The sequence below is a fragment of the Hippocampus bargibanti genome, linkage group LG03, assembly GCF_051943395.1.
Source record: "Hippocampus bargibanti isolate YZ-2025 linkage group LG03, ASM5194339v1, whole genome shotgun sequence".
In the NCBI taxonomy this organism is placed as follows: Eukaryota; Metazoa; Chordata; class Actinopteri; order Syngnathiformes; family Syngnathidae; genus Hippocampus; species Hippocampus bargibanti.
Genome location: NC_142736.1, coordinates 3,818,470 through 3,835,953, shown reverse-complemented (window position 1 = coordinate 3,835,953; position 17,484 = coordinate 3,818,470). Strand labels below are relative to the sequence as shown.

The 17,484-nt window shown below is 38.7% G+C and overlaps 1 protein-coding gene across 2 annotated transcripts in view; it reads right to left on the bottom strand.

Annotated features, from left to right (window-relative positions):
• The window catches only part of dpy19l3 (dpy-19 like C-mannosyltransferase 3), a 49,349-nt gene that overhangs the window by 12,437 nt on the left and 19,428 nt on the right, over positions 1–17,484 (bottom strand). For both annotated transcript variants that reach the window (XM_088991545.1, XM_088991546.1), the window contains 7 exons: positions 16,049–16,150; positions 14,300–14,373; positions 6,611–6,769; positions 6,434–6,544; positions 4,211–4,322; positions 2,794–2,850; positions 1,603–1,685 (listed from right to left, as the gene is read on the bottom strand). In XM_088991545.1, the coding sequence (XP_088847671.1) occupies positions 1,603–1,685; positions 2,794–2,850; positions 4,211–4,322; positions 6,434–6,544; positions 6,611–6,769; positions 14,300–14,373; positions 16,049–16,150 (698 nt within the window). The remainder of the gene's footprint in view (positions 1–1,602; positions 1,686–2,793; positions 2,851–4,210; positions 4,323–6,433; positions 6,545–6,610; positions 6,770–14,299; positions 14,374–16,048; positions 16,151–17,484) is intronic.

The window sequence follows — 17,484 nt, the reverse complement described above, 5'->3', positions numbered from 1 at the left end:
ACAAGACTTTTCATACAAAGACACACAGACACACACGCGTGTTTTCATCAGTTTTGAGGACATGTGATGGTTTGTCCAAAAAATGGCCACAACTTTTCCATAGTCCGAATATACACAAACATACAAACACACACACACATACACACACACACACACACACACACACACACACACACACACACACACACACACACACACACACACACACACACACACACACATTTTCATGAGTTTTCAGGTCGTATGTTGGCCATCGGAAAGAAAGGTGTAGCCATTTTCCACATAAATCATCACATGTCCTCAAAACTCATGAAAACATGGGTCTGTGTGTGTATTTGTTATCACCACGGGAATGGTTTATCAGTACACACACACACACATGCACACACACACACACACACACACACACACACACACACACACACACATTTTAGCACCTCCAACCCGCCAATTAAAGCGTCACGACTTTGTGAGCGGCGTTCCGACGCTGTTGCTAACCAAAACAGCAGCGCAGCCACAGCGCCTCAGACCAATTAAGCGTCAAGTCCGCACTTGAAGAAACGGGACGACGGCTGGAAACCAAGTCAAGTGTGCCGCAGACAGAATCCCCGAGGCCTGCATCCCAGAGGACCCCCCCCCCCGCGCTCTTGATCAGCAACTCGGGCCACGGAGGCCCTCGCGGGGGTTTGAGGGAGCGGGGTTCGGGTGGTGGTGGTGGGAAGGGGGTGCTTGTCACCGCCGCCGTCTGCCCGAGCCATGCCAAAAGATGGCCCAATTCCAACAACTCCTTATTTTTTATTCATCAAGACCCTTGGGCTCTCATCAGTCAGGGGCCACACTCAACCACCCACGCCGACCCCTCCCCCCATAATACACACACACACTAATCAAAGACATCAAACAAAGCGTGGAAACTAATAAGATTTGCCTTTGATGTAGGAGATGACGATCTGTGTGTGTGTGTGTGTGTGTCAATGTGTTTGTATGACTAGTCTTGTGAGGACCACTAACATTTTATACCATACGTAGTGAGGACATTTTTGACAAGTGAGGACCTTTTGGTGGTTGGTAGTTTTGGTAGTTGGTAGTTTTTCCATTCTAAAGGCTTCTAAACTTTAGAATCTAGAGGGTCTATATATGCATCTGTTAAAGTTTAAGAGAGGTGCTCACAAATTCACTCAAAAATATTTTTTTGGTGTGTGTATTTTCATTTCACTTGGATACACACACTTTTTACTCACTGTGTGTTTGTGTGTGGTTAATGAGAGGAAAAAGTTCATACCACAAAAAGTAAAACAAAATTTTGACCAAAATCACTCCAGTGGTGAGGACTTTGAATCTACCTATTCAGAAACCTCACTCCTGTTGTTATTCCAGTTTCAAGTCCACGTTTTATTTCTTTGTTTTAAAAAAAGTTGAAGTGGGAAATGGGGTGACATTTAGTGTTCAAATGGAACACTTCTCTAAACTTATCAGCAACGATGGTCCTCACTCCTTATCTGGACTTATCCAGACCTCCCAAAACCATTAAAACAGAAATACGTGTGTGTGTTTGTGTGTGTGTGTGTGTGTGTGTGTGTGTGTGTGTGTGTGTGTGTGTACCTAATCCAGGTCATGAGCTCCACAGTGTCTGGATCATAGAACTCCCTCAAGTCAGACAGCTCCTCCACCATCTTTGGCCAGAACTTCAGATGAGAAAAAGATCAATTAAAAAAAGGTGTCATCGTGCCAAATGAGTCATTGCAGTAAAGTGGCAGCCAAACTTCAAGTACATGTAACATCCGAGTTACGACCGGGTTCCGTTCCGACAAAACGGTCGCAAGTCAAACGGTCGTAAATTGAAACGCATTCAAAATGGCTGAGGTGAGGATCACGTGATCATAACAAATGACGACATTTGGCATCTCCTATACGACAGGATAGTATATGATGTCAATCTCTTGTTTTTAAGCAAAGTTTGCGATTGAATAATATTATATACCAAAATGATGACAGTTCATTTATAAATCTTATAACTTTTAGTGTCATTTTAATCATATTATAGTTCGTATTCTCGCTCTCAGGGGGGCGTAAAATAAAAAAAAAAGTCTGGCAGTCGTGGTCGTAAGTACGGGTGGTCGTAAATCGGATGTTACCTGTATTTGCGTAATGGAAAAAAATAGATATGTACACTGATACCTCGGCTTACGAACTCTTTAGCTCACGAACTCTTTGTTTTATGAACATTAAATTCATGAGAATATAATCTTGGCATGCATAAGTAGTTTTCACCAAACCAACCAAACCACACAGCGGTGGCTGGCGGACAAGTTTTCCACACCCACTTCCTTTAAGTGCAGATGTGGTTTGCTATCGAGTGGAGTACTTTTGCTATTATGGGACCAAAAAAGACACCACCACAGTCTAGTGTTAAGCCAAAAATGACACAAAAGAAAATGACAATCGAGGAGAAGAAGTAGATAATCCAAAAACACGAACAAGGTGTGCGTTTGTGTGACTTAGCGTCCCAGTACCAGTACGCTAAGTCGACCATTGCTACGTGTGGCTAAGGGTGTTTCTGTGTTGCCTAAGCAACGGTCTCAGGCTATAGAAGAGGTTGAAAAACTGAAAAGCAGCTAGTTCAGTCGCTACCTACCTCAGTTGCTAGCTACCTAGCTCGGTCGCTAGATGAGCATGGAATTTTACAAGTTTTATTTACTTTCACAGGCCGAATAAAATGATGTGGGGGCCATATTTGGCCCCCGGGCCTTTACTTTCACACCTGTAGTGTAACAGGACGGCGGAAGGTCCTACCTTGTAATAGAGGAAGGCTACGATGGCAACGGGCGCAGCGTATCGAACCAACTTGAGCTGGCGGAGGAGGAGAAAAGACAGCAAAGAAAAGCCGTTGAGTTGAATGAAGGAAGCGTCAAGGTCATACTGACCCCTGGTGGCCATTTTGTGTCCTTGAGAGCTTAGAAAGGCACTAGAAATTAAATGTATTACAATTACAGTGATACCTTGGCTTACGAACTTTATTGGTTCGTAGACAGAGTGTGTAAGGTGAAAGGTGTGTATCCCAAAAATTAATTTCCCATAGGAAACCAATAAATTGAGAATAATCCGTTCCCAGGTCCCCATAAAACATAATTTTCTACTTTTTAATTTTCTAAGGCTTAAAACTACACAAAATATACCTCATTTTTGGTATAATAAATGTGATATGGTATTATAATTAAAGAAATAAACTGTACTTTATAATAAAGTTGTTTTATTTACCTTTGTGATGGTCGTTGATGGCTTGATGGAATGGAGTGGCCGGTTTAATCAGCATTAAAGGACAAACGACGTCTCCCGACAAGTTGTGTCCATAATCACCCGCAGAAAAAATATTCTGTGACTGTAGAGTGTCCTTGAGAGTTTTAAAAGGCGCTTATAAATGAAATGTATTATTATTATAATTTGTAAAATGGCTTCAAATGACTTCTACTGAGCATATTTTAATAAGATTCCACCGCATAAAGCTATATTTTACGTTTTAAGACTCGCGCTGAATACTCAGGAAGTCCTTCCATCACGTCAATGCATTTTGCTGTACTTGTTTGGTCTGAAAACTTTGTGTTGCACCAAAAAGCCGCCAGAAGAGGGCGTCCAAGCTCCATGAAAGCAATTTATCAGCCTGTGGAAACGGGCTGATTCATTCCTCACAACAGCAATGGCCATTTTTGGGTGCGACATTCCCCCCCGCCCGTTTGCCTCAAAATGACAAATAATAAATTATTTAATTGATTGCAAACATGCATATTATTATTATTATTATTATTATTATTATTATTATTATTATTATGGAAAATGTTTCAGTTTTTGACCAAATCGATTTTCAAATAGGTTTCTGGAACGGATTATGGTGGAAAACCCAGGTTTGACTGTATATGCTCCCTCTCACAAGTAGCAGTCAAATTGCGATCTGCAGTATTGTAGACCAACTGGAGACGCCGAATGGAGGATTGGCTGACTCCAAAGGTGCCAATTTCAGGTGTAAATAAAGAATATTGGCTTAAATCATTTAAAATCTTGTTTCCACTGTTCATTGACTTATTAAGACATGTTTTCAAGCAGTTATGTAACAGGTTGCGGAAGTGTGCACACCCTCAAAAGGACGCATTCAAGTTGCCTCCACTCAACGTTGCGGTTTTGCAGCGTGTATTTTGACACCCGGCGGCGAACTCACCGTGACTTTGGTGTTGCATCGGAGGGCGTGAAGGAGCATGGCCCACACGTCGCCGCCGCAGACGCCGTACGCCGCCACGGCGCACATATGTCCCGTCCAGATGTACTTCATCCTGCTCGCCGGAAATCAGAAAGCAAGGAGGAGTAAGCTAGTGGAAAAGCTAACTTTTTTTTCCAACACGCAGAGGCGAAAGGAAGCAAATAAGAAGAAAAAGTTGCGCCACTTTTGGCCTCTTGCTCTTCATCAGCAGTTTTGAGCGAGCAAACGGAATCCAATTTGTCGGCTGGCGCGGGCGGACGTGACTTTGGGCCGCCGCCTCCTCGCTTTTGTCCACCCAAAGACTGTTTAGCGTGAGCGAAAAGTCACCTGTGAAAAATTATTTCTTTTCCTGCCTCCAACAGACCACTTTCTAATCCTAAATCCCTTACAGTGATACATCGGTTTACGAACGCTTTGGCTAATGAACTTTTTGCTTTACAAACATTACATTTGCGAGAATATAATCTTGGCATACAAACTCGTTTTCGGCGCACGAACCAAACAACACAGCGCCACCACGGTGGCTGGCGGACTAGTTTTTGTCACCCCCTTTCTTTGAGTGCAGAGGTGGTTTGTTATCGAGTGCAGTACTTTTGCTATTATGGTACAGAAAAAGACCCTACCACAGGCTAGTGTTCAGCCAAAGAGGACACAAAAGAAAATGACGGTCGAACAGAAGAAGGAGATCATCGAGAAACACGAACGAGGTGTGCCTTTGTGTGACTTAGCGTCCCTGTACCAGTACGCTAAGTCGACCATTGCTACGTGTGGCTAATGGTGTTTCTGTGTTGTCTAAGCAACGGTCTCAGGCAATAGAAGGTTGAAAAACTTCTGTTGATTTGGATTCACGAAAAGCAGCTAGCAGGGGACAGTGTGAGTAAGGGTATTATCGCCAAGAAAGCACGGCAACTTCACTCGGATATCATCAAGAGGCAACTACATCAACGAGCATCAAAAAGGTCAATACAACAACTTTATTATATAGTAGTTTATTTATTTCATTAAAATACAATAGCACGTGTATTTTGCTGTACATGTTTGGTCTGAGAACTGTGTTGCACCCAAAAGCCGCCAGAAGAGGGCATCCAAACTCCATATAAGGAATTTATCAGCCTGTGGAAGCGGAGGTGGCCAATGGAGGTCGCCATTTTGTGCCTCTTTTTTTGGGTGAGAGATTTTCACCCCAATGTTCCCTCAAAATGGCACATATAATTCTTTAATCGATTGCAAACATGTATGCTTTCCTCTTCAGAACTATTTGAATCATATTCATAACTGGATGTGTAACAAGAAAGAATATTCTCCGAATCTGAAGCCATTGTTTTGATTCACAAGCAATACAAGACCTCTTGGCGTGACGTCACGAACTGGGGGCGGGACTTTCTAAAATTGCCCAATGCAGCTCAATTTTTTGCAGATTTTGGACACTAAGTCATTTTTATTGGTGTTTTGCATTTGACTAAAAATATCATACTGCGTGTTTTGGGTATTTTAGATGCTATAAAACGTTTTTCTGATGTCAGTTAAAAAACAAAAAAGTGATGTCGGTTGTCCTTTCAAGAGACATGCAGACGACAGAGAGAGAGTGAGAAAATGTATAAAAAACAGTGAAATTTGGACTGGTTTCTACTTTGATAGTTCAAAAGCAGAGTTTAGACTGCAAGGTTAAAATATCCCATCAATCAGGCTACACAAATAACCCACATAAGCCATCTGTACACTTGATGCAAAAATCTATCAACCCATCTAAATAGAACACAATTGATGAGGAACAAGGTAAAATGATGGCAGAGAAAGCACCTACAAGGGATCATTCCTCAAGATGGTGAAAGAAGAAAGCTACGTTCCTCATCAAGTGTTTAATGCTGAAGAAACCGGCCACTCCATTCCATCAAGCCATCAACGACCATCACAAAGGTAAATAAAATGACTTCATTATATAGTACAGTTTATTTATTTAATTATAATACCATAGCACATTTATTATACATGAAATAAGATATATTTTGTGTAGTTGTAAGGCGTATTTAGTAGAACTTTATGTTCTATGAGGATCTGGGAACGGATTATTCCCATTTTAGTGGTTTCATATGGGAAATAAATGTTTGGAAGACAAACTTTTCGCCTTACACACACTTTCTGGGAAATAAATTAAGATGCGTTCGCAAGTGTCCGTGTGCTGACCTCATGGTGCTGAAGGCCAGCAGGCCGTAGAAGACCGTGTGCAGCAGGTTGTAGGCCACATCCGGACGGAAAGACGCCGCCGACGGACCCTCCGTATCATCGCCTTTTGTCCTGTAGGGGGCCATTTTTCCAGGTCCACACGTGGGTCAATTTTCTCACAGTCGGCGACGCACCCACCTGAGGTTGCGCAAAGCCGCTAGCGCCAGGGCGCTGCCCATTAGGGCGAGCGTGAGGGCGTAAGGGCCCAGCAAGAGGGTGGCGGACAGACGCTCCAGAGTGTCCAGTGGCAAGGCGCCGAAGGCTTCCTCGCAGAGGTACAGGTTGGCGTCAAAGTCCCTGCGAGAAGGACAACAACGGGACAACACGTGCGTGGTTAGCATGTACTCGACTCAAAACATAGGGTGCAGCGAGTGCATGTTTGGCATCATTTTCCATAATGCTAATAATGCTAATAATGCTAACAATGCTAATGCTAATGCTAATGTTAATGCTAATAATAATAATAATAACAATAATAATCATCAAAATAATAATTTCATTTCTAAGCGCCTCTCAAGGTTACTTTAAAGTAACAAAAGGTTACTTTAAAGTAACAAAATCGTTTTTTCTGCGGGTGAGCAGCGGCAGCCACATGCGCCAGCGTTCACTCAACCCGGACGTAACTCAAATAGATAGAACGCTAACTAGCTAGCTATCAGATAGCTAATAGATAGCCAGATAGACAGTTAGCTAACTAGCTTGATAGCCATATAGCTAATAAATAACCAGCTACATAGCTAGGTAGCCAGACAGATAGCAAATAGATAGCAAATGGATAAAAAGCCAGCTACATAGCTAGCTAGCTAGACAGATAGCAAATGGATAAATAGCCAGCTACATAGCTAGCTAGCTAGACAGATAGCAATAGCAGTAAAAGGTGGTGGGCAGGGTGCAGTAGGTTTTCCGCGCCATTGTTTTTTGGTTCTTGCAGTGTGCAATTCCTCGAGAGTGTATAGCTATAGCATATAGCATATAACTATATTTTATGTTTTAAGACTTGCGCTGAATATTCAGGAAGTCTTGTTTTCGAGTTGATGACGATACCCTAAGTGACGTCACGGAGGGAACGCCCCTGACCGAGAAAGTGACACACAATGCATTTTGGGTACTTTTTTCATCTGGAAACACCGTGTTGATGGCGAAATTAGAAGGAAAACTACATCATTAGCGCCATGGTGAATCGTTGTGTGTGGCACCAATACTACTATTTGATACTAGTTGACAAAAATTCCCAGCGGAGAAATCAGCCCATTTCCAACGGAGCTTGTGCGCCATCTTGTGCATTTTCTGGGCGCTACATTGGAGTACAGACGCCTTGAATTGAGACGGAAGGACTTCTTTATTTGATTGCAAACATTTATGCTTTCCTCTTCAGAACTATTTGAATCATATTCATAACTGGATGAGTAACAAGAAAGCATCTTCTCCCAATCTGAACTCTCTGAAGCCATTGTTTTGATTCTGGAGCAAGGCAGTTTGTGAAGGAGTATCCTGGTGTGACGTCACGAACAAGGGGGCGGGACTTTCTGAATCTTGCAATTTCTGAGCACATTTTGTGGCAGTTTTGGGACACTTTAAGTCATTTTTATTGGTGTTTTGCATTTGACTAAAAATATCAGCTTGCGCGTTTTGGGTATTTTAGATACTATAAAACATTTTGTTAAGCAGATTCCTTACTTACAGACAGTGTATTGTCGGTGTTCAAATACCTGACATGTTTCGGCGACTACTTCCGCCTTCGTCAGAGTGTCACGGATGTTGCTGTGACGCGCCATTTTCAGCTGGTGTTGCTATGAGGGCGTGACCTACCTGTCAGAACTGACCTTTGGGTGTACCAAGATTTGACGGAGAGTTGTGTGTGGTTTGACCGGTGTGTTTATGTTGTGTTTCCTCAGTGCCCTTTGTATGCGTTCTGTGATTCCTCTTATGTACGGTAGTGTTACCATTGCTCTGTGTTCTTGTTTGTTTGTTTGCTTTTTCTTTCTTCCCTGTCTTGTGTTGTTTTTGTTTTTGACCTGCTCTGCCCCTTTAGTTATTGCCCACTGGGGATATTGGCATTTTTTCAGTGCGTGTTGTATATGTTTTTCCTCCTGCGTTTTGTCTTCCGGGTCCGTGATTATTGTGGTGCGTTCATGTAATGTTCTGACGACTGACAACTTATGAATAGTGGGGTGTTCAGATGTCCAAAGGAGATATTGGTCAGTATGTGTAGGTTTCCTGTGTACTTTTATTTTGATGTCCCCGTTGTCCGTGTGGTGTATGTTCAAGTCCAAGAAGGCGATGGAGTGGTTTGTTTCTTCTTCATGGGTGAACTTGATACTGCCTGTGGTGTCTATGGAGTTGAGGTGTTCAGTAAGCTGTTGCGTATGTCCTGTTTTGATTTTTTTCCAAGATGTCGTCCACATACCGTTTCCATAGCGTTGGTTTGTATATTTCCGGGGCTGTTGAAAGTGCTTTCTGTTCCAGGTCCTCCATGAAGAATCCACACATGATGGCAGAGAGTGGGTCCCCCATGGCGAACCCTTCTTTTTGTCTGTATTTGGTGTATTTGTATTGGAAATATGTGGATGTGGCTATGAATTGAAGTAGCTGATGATCTCCTTCTTCTGTTCGACCGTCATTTTCTTTTGTGTCCTCTTTGGCTGAACACTAGCCTGTGGTAGGGTCTTTTTCTGTACCATAAGATTTGTGCGTTTTTTTGAGTGTCCTGTCTGTTTTGAGTCTGTCCTGTACTATCTGAATGGTGGCTTTGGTGGGTGTTTTTGTGAAAAGTGAGGTGACGTCATGTGATATGAACATTTCGTCTTTCTGTAATTTTATGGTGGCGAGTTCTGTGGCGAGTTGCTTTGAGTTCTCGCAGTGTTGGTCCGTGTGTCCCAGTAGCGGTTTTATTATTTCCGATGGTGCTTTGGAGAGGTTGTATGTGACTGATCCGATGCTGTCTACTATGGGGTGGTGGGGTGCATCGGGTTTATGTATTTTTGGCGTGCCGTAAATCCTGGGGATGATGTTTGCTGTAGGTACCAGGTGGTTGTACGACTCTTTGTTTATTTTATTTTCGTTTAATAGGGGTTTGAGTAGTGCTTTAAGTTTGTTTTTCTTTTCTTCTGTTGGGTCTTTCTTTAATATTTCATAGGCGTCGTCCTGTAATAACTGCTGCATCTGTTTTTCGTATTTTTCTGTGTCCATAATAACTGTTGTTCTGCCTTTGTCTGCGGGGAGTATTGTGATGTCTTTGTTTTTTGATAGTGTTATCATGGCTCTTGCTTCCTCTTTGGTAATATTGCTGGGTGGTGGTTTGGCCGTTTTTAAAATGCCTGCTATTTCATTGCGTAGTGCTGCTTTTTGTCCTGGGTTCTGTATTTTTTCACACGCTAATTCCGTTGCGAGAATGAAATCGTCGTATGGTATTTTTTTGGGGGTGACTGCGTAGTTAAGACCTTTTGATAATATGTTCTGCTTGTGTGAGGTTGTGGCGTGACATGTTATGTATCCATTTGTCGTTTGTCTGAAATGTGTTTGATTCGGCCTTTTTCTTTTGCGTGATGAGTTTGTCTAATTTCCGGATGTGTCGGTTTTTGGTCGCGGTAAATTCCTGTTCGTGTATGTTGTGAAGTTGTCCGTGTAGCGTTGTTTTTGTGTAATTGTCCAGGGGGAACCGGAGTTCGAATTGCTCCGTTTGCCGCTGTAGATCACTGCTAATGTTATTGAGTTTGTTTGCTGTGCATCGTATTCGTTCTTTCATCAGAGTCATCCGCACCTTTTTGATGATTCTTTCCGCGTTCCTGGTTGGGATCGGGTTTTTAATCCTCAGACTGGCCGGAACGACTTCTTCGTCCCGGCAGCGCAGGTTGAATCTCAGGTGGTTTCGATAGCGAGCCCGTTTCCTTGACAGCTTTTCGAGGAGGCGAAACTCCTTGACGCATGTCTCTCCAAAACTTTCGCGTAATCGTTGTACTAAATTCATCCTGTCTACTTGATAACTAATGTTAAGCAGATTCCTTACTTACAGACAGTGTATTGTCGGTGTTCAAATACCTGACATGTTTCGGCGACTACTTCTTATTTGATTTTATTGTATTGTATTGTATTGTATTGTATTGTATTGTATTGTATTTTATTAGTAATATAGTATTATTGTATTATATTGTATTAAATTGTATTTTATTTTATTGTATTTTATTGTATTTTATTGTATTGTATTGTATTTTATTGTATTTTATTAGTAGTATAGTATTATTGTATTTTATTGTATTGTATTGTATTAGTAGTATAGTATTATTATAAAACATTTTTCTGATGTCAGTTAGGAAACAAAAAAATGGTGTCGGTTGTCCTGTAATGACGTGTGAAATCACATTCTCTTATTTTGAAAAATGATTCATCCAGTAAAAACTCATTGGTCATAAAATGAAATCATTTTTGGAGCTATTTTCACACTGGTTTGGGTCGGTTTGGAATGTTTTTTTTTAACCACTGTCATTTTCCTGCCGGCATTATTATTGTATTGTATTGTATTGTATTGTATTGTATTGTAGTATTTTATTGTACTTTATTGGATTGGATTGGATTTTATTTGATTTTATTGTATTGTATTGTATTGTATTTTATTAGTAGTATAGTATTATTGTATTATATTGTATTAAATTGTATTTTATTTTATTGTATTTTATTGTATTTTATTGTATTGTATTGTATTTTATTGTATTTTATTAGTAGTATAGTATTATTGTATTATATTGTATTGGATTGTATTGTATTGTATTGTATTAGTAGTATAGTATTATTATAAAACATTTTTCTGATGTCAATTAGGAAACAAAAAAATGGTGTCGGTTGTCCTTTAATGACGTGTGAAATCACATTCTCTTATTTTGAAAAATGATTCATCCAGTAAAAACTCATTGGTCATAAAATGAAATCATTTTTGGAGCTATTTTCACACTGGTTTGGGTCGGTTTGGAATGTTTTTTTTTAACCACTGTCATTTTCCTGCCGGCATTATTATTGTATTGTATTGTATTGTATTGTATTGTATTGTAGTATTTTATTGTACTTTATTGGATTGGATTGGATTGTATTTGATTTTATTGTATTGTATTGTATTGTATTTTATTAGTAGTATAGTATTATTGTATTATATTGTATTAAATTGTATTTTATTTTATTGTATTTTATTGTATTTTATTGTATTGTATTGTATTTTATTGTATTTTATTAGTAGTATAGTATTATTGTATTATATTGTATTGGATTGTATTGTATTGTATTGTATTAGTAGTATAGTATTATTATAAAACATTTTTCTGATGTCAATTAGGAAACAAAAAAATGGTGTCGGTTGTCCTTTAATGACGTGTGAAATCACATTCTCTTATTTTGAAAAATGATTCATCCAGTAAAAACTCATTGGTCATAAAATGAAATCATTTTTGGAGCTCTTTTCACACTGGTTCGGGTCGGTTTGGAATGTTTTTTTTTAACCACTGTCATTTTCCTGCCTGCATTATTATTGTATTGTATTGTATTGTATTGTATTGTATTGTATTGTAGTATTTTATTGTACTTTATTGGATTGGATTGGATTTTATTTGATTTTATTGTATTGTATTGTATTGTATTGTATTTTATTAGTAGTATAGTATTATTGTATTATATTGTATTAAATTGTATTTTATTTTATTGTATTTTATTGTATTTATTGTATTGTATTGTATTTTATTGTATTTTATTAGTAGTATAGTATTATTGTATTTTATTGTATTGTATTGTATTGTATTGTATTGTATTAGTAGTATAGTATTATTATAAAACATTTTTCTGATGTCAGTTAGGAAACAAAAAAATGGTGTCGGTTGTCCTTTAATGACGTGTGAAATCACATTCTCTTATTTTGAAAAATGATTCATCCAGTAAAAACTCATTGGTCATAAAATGATGCTATTTTCACACTGGTTCGGGTCGGTTTGGAATGTTTTTTTTTAACCACTGTCATTTTCCTGCCTGCATTATTATTGTATTGTATTGTATTGTATTGTATTGTATTGTATTGTATTGTAGTATTTTATTGTACTTTATTGGATTGGATTGGATTTTATTTGATTTTATTGTATTGTATTGTATTGTATTGTATTTTATTAGTAGTATAGTATTATTGTATTATATTTTATTAAATTGTATTTTATTTTATTGTATTTTATTGTATTTTATTGTATTGTATTGTATTTTATTGTATTTTATTAGTAGTATAGTATTATTGTATTTTATTGTATTGTATTGTATTGTATTGTATTGTATTGTATTGTATTGTATTAGTAGTATAGTATTATTATAAAACATTTTTCTGATGTCAATTAGGAAACAAAAAAATGGTGTCGGTTGTCCTTTAATGACGTGTGAAATCACATTCTCTTATTTTGAAAAATGATTCATCCAGTAAAAACTCATTGGTCATAAAATGAAATCATTTTTGGAGCTATTTTCACACTGGTTCGGGTCGGTTTGGAATGTTTTTTTTTAACCACTGTCATTTTCCTGCCTGCATTATTATTGTATTGTATTGTATTGTATTGTATTGTATTGTAGTATTTTATTGTACTTTATTGGATTGGATTGGATTTTATTTGATTTTATTGTATTGTATTGTATTGTATTGTATTGTATTGTATTGTATTGGTAGTATAGTATTATTGTATTATATTGTATTAAATTGTATTTTATTTTATTGTATTTTATTGTATTTTATTGTATTGTATTGTATTTTATTGTATTTTATTAGTAGTATAGTATTATTGTATTTTATTGTATTGTATTGTATTGTATTGTATTGTATTGTATTGTATTGTATTGTATTGTATTAGTAGTATAGTATTATTATAAAACATTTTTCTGATGTCAGTTAGGAAACAAAAAAATGGTGTCGGTTGTCCTTTAATGACGTGTGAAATCACATTCTCTTATTTTGAAAAATGATTCATCCAGTAAAAACTCATTGGTCATAAAATGAAATCATTTTTTGGAGCTATTTTCACACTGGTTCGGGTCGGTTTGGAATGTTTTTTTTTTAACCACTGTCATTTTCCTGCCTGCATTATTATTGTAATGTATTGTATTGTATTGTATTGTAGTATTTTATTGTACTTTATTGGATTGTATTGGATTTTATTTGATTTTATTGTATTGTATTGTATTGTATTGTATTTTATTAGTAGTATAGTATTATTGTATTATATTGTATTAAATTGTATTTTATTTTATTGTATTTTATTGTATTGTATTGTATTTTATTGTATTTTATTAGTAGTATAGTATTATTGTATTTTATTGTATTAAATTGTATTTTATTTTATTGTATTTTATTGTATTGTATTGTATTTTATTAGTAGTATAGTATTATTGTATTTTATTGTATTGTATTGTATTGTATTGTATTGTATTAGTAGTATAGTATTATTGTATTGTATTGTATTGTATTAAATTCTATTTTATTTTATTGTATTTTATTGTATTTTATTGTATTTTATTTTGCGAAGTTCAGGCAGATACAAAGCCGAGCCAGCAAAAAGCGGCAAAGAAATGGTCGCCGGGTGCGAATCACATCACGAACGCCGCATTACGCGCCAACTGCTGAATAATTGAAGGCCGCTACACTAGTGTGCGGCAAAACCCGGGGTTATCTTGCCGCAGACGCGGCGCCCCGGCGGCCTCTAATCGATGGTGTCAACCCTAATTTATTATTCACCAACGCAGGTGCGGCGGCGGCGGAGGGACCGAAACGACGCACGAAAAGAAACCGAGATGGCAAATGGCGTCGGTGTAGCTCCTTACCTCGTCTGTCCCCGGGCGAACTTTGACTTGATGAATTTGAAGATGTGCTCGTCTGATCGCAGCCGCAGCGCCGCCTGCAAACGCACGGCGAGGGGAGGTCACGTGAATTAATCAGGCGCTTATAAATGAAATGTATTATTATTAGTATTGTTATGAGTATTATTATTATCATTTGCTAGCTATTTGCTATTTATCAGCTCTGGCTGGCTAGCTGGCTGGCTATTTAGCTAGCTATCTATTTACTATCTAGCTGGCTGGCTATATAGCTAGGTATCTGTTGGCTAACGATTGCCTAGCTAGCAAGCTTTCGATCTATTTGAGTTACTTCCGGGTTGAGTGAACGCTGGCGCATGTGGCTGCCGCTGCTCACCCGTAGAAAAACTTTTCCTGTGACTGTAAAGTGATTTTAAGAGATTTGAAAAGCGCTTATAAATAAATTGTATTATTATTCATTTATTTCCCAGACAGAGTGTGTAAGGCGAAAAGTGTGTATCCCAAAAAATTGTTTCCCATAGGAAACCATTAAAATGAGAATAATCCGTTCCCAGGTCCCCATAAAACATACATTTCTACTAAATAAGCCTTAAAACTACACAAAATAGACCTTATTTTATGTATAATAAATGTGTTATTGTAGTTTTCGGATTTCAAACGAGGATTTTGAGCCCGGATTGCGTTTTCCAATCAAATGAGGGACTGTCGTGGCTGCCAGAAAGCTTTTCAAGGCGTTTAAAAGTGTTCCCCATTTCAATTTAGCCTTTCAAAAAAGACAGTGATACCTCAGCTTACAAATTTAATTGGTTCCCAGAAAGTGTGTGTATAAGGTGAAAAGTGTGTCTTCCAAAAATTAATTTCCCATAGGAACCCATTAAAAATGAGAATATTCCGTTCCCTGGTCCCTATAAAACATCATTTTTGACTAAATAAGCCTTAAAACTACACAAAATGTACCTTATTTTATGCATAATAAATGAACTATTGTACTGTAATTAAAGAAATAAACTGTATTGTATAATAAAGTCGTTTTATTTACATTTGTGATGGTCGTTGATAGCTTGATGGAATGGAGTGGCCGGTTTCATCAACATTAAACACTTGATGAGGAACATAGCCTTCTTCTTTCACCATCTTGAGGAATGATCCCTTGGAGGTGCTTTCTCTGCTATAATTTTACCTAGTTCCTCATCAATTGTGTTCTGTTTAGCTGTGTTGATAGCTTTTTGCATCAAGTGTACAGATGGCTTGTGCGGGTTACTTGTGGAGCCTGATTGATGGGATATTTTAACCTTGCAGTCTCCACTGTGCCTTTGAACTATCAAAGTTGAAACAAGTCCAAATTTCACTGTTTTCTATCCATTTTCACACTCTCTGTCGTCTGGCTGTCTCTTTAATGTTTAACAGAGCCTCACTGCTGCGTTCTTGACCAATCGCGTGGCTTTAACTGACGACTGGGGGCGGGGAATAGAGGACCAAAACAAGGCGGCTGCCATTTCCTTGTTAGGAGAACGGGCCCGTTCGCGAACGACACATCACTCATTGTGGCGCTGCGTGTGTATCCCGAAAAATAGTTCCTATGCCTAGGTACAATTTTCACAAATATAACGATCGTAAACCAAAAAGTTCGTAAACCAAGGGGTTCGTAAACTGAGGTATCACTGTACTCTATTTTTGTTGTTTGGACAACTAACACAAGTGTAAAATGAAAATGGCGAGGCACCAAAGGAAGTGAAAGAAATAAGCCAAGACGACCTTGGTGAGGAAATTGATGGCAAAGGTGAGCAGGAGGACGGCGGTGGTGTGGATTAGAAGTTGGGACACCCGTCCCCAAAAACTTCCCGTCTTCAAAGAAGGCTGCAAGAAACACCAAGAAAACAAACATCAAAATACTGTGTGTCTCTCGCTCTCTAACTCTCTGTCTGTCTCCCTCTCATTCCCTCACTCCCGTCTCTGTCTCTCTAAGTCTCTCTGTCTCTCTAACGCTATGTGTCTCTCTCTCTTTTTAATTCCCTTTCTGTCTCTCTCTCTAAGTCTCTCTGTCTTTAACGCTCTGTGTCTCTCTCACTAACTCTGTCTGTCTCTCTCTTTGACTCTCTCCCTCTGTCTGTCTCTCTCTCTCTTTTTAATTCCCTTTGTCCGTCTCTCTCTCCAAGTCTCTCTGTCTCTAACGCTCTGTGTCTCTCTTTCTCACTAACTCTGTCTGTCTCTCAGTTTCTCTCCCTGTATCAATCTCTGTCTCTCTAACTCTGTCTGTCTCTCTGTCTGTAACGCTAAGTGTCTCTGTCTCTCTCGCTCTCTCTAACTCCCTGTCTGTCTCTCTGTCTCTAATGCTCTGTCTCTCTCTCTCTTTAACTATCTCCCCTTGTCTGTCTCTCTGTTTTTAACTCCCTCTGTCACTCTCTCTCTAACTCCCTGTCTGTCTCTCTCTCTCTAAGTCTCTCTGTCTCTAACGTCTCTCTCTCTCTCTAATTCTGTCTGTCTGTCTCTCAGTCTGTCTCTCTTTGTGAATCTCTCTCTATCACTCTAAGTCTCTCTGTCTCTCTATATCTCTCTCTCGCAAACGCTGTCTCTCTCTCTCTAACTCTTTCCCTCTGACTGTCTCTCTCTCTTTCTCTAAGTCTCCCAGTCTCTCTTTCTAACCTTCTTTCTCCGTGTCTCCTCACTGTTTCTCTGTCTCACTCTGTTTGTGCGTCCGTCCGTCCCTCCCTTTGTTTTTGGACAAATTGAAGTCCGTTTTGATCACTTTGACATTTTTTTTGGGGGGTTGGTGTGAAACGTTGACTCGTTGTCGAGACAAGGTGAAGGTACCTCATCTTGATTGTTCTTTTTTTTTCCACAATTGGGCAATGTGGTATTATTTCAAAACCGGCAAACGGTGGACTTTCGGATTTGCCTTCTTTTTTTTTTTTTGTTTGTTTCAGTGCAATAAAAAGCTTTCCTGCGGGAGAATCCAAATGAAAAGCGTCTGGGTAAGTAAAACAATGAGTCATCCGGCTTCTCTTCCACCTCTCCCGAACACCACGTCCATATTAAAAGCAAGCCTATTTTCAACCAGGATCTTAAGCATCCGTCCATAAATAATTTACAGCCTCGCTCCGTCTTGCTGTCACGCCAAATTTCTTGGTAATTGTCGCCGTGATTAGATCGGATTGGAATAAATTACATTCAAACTTGACGGAGGGAAAGAT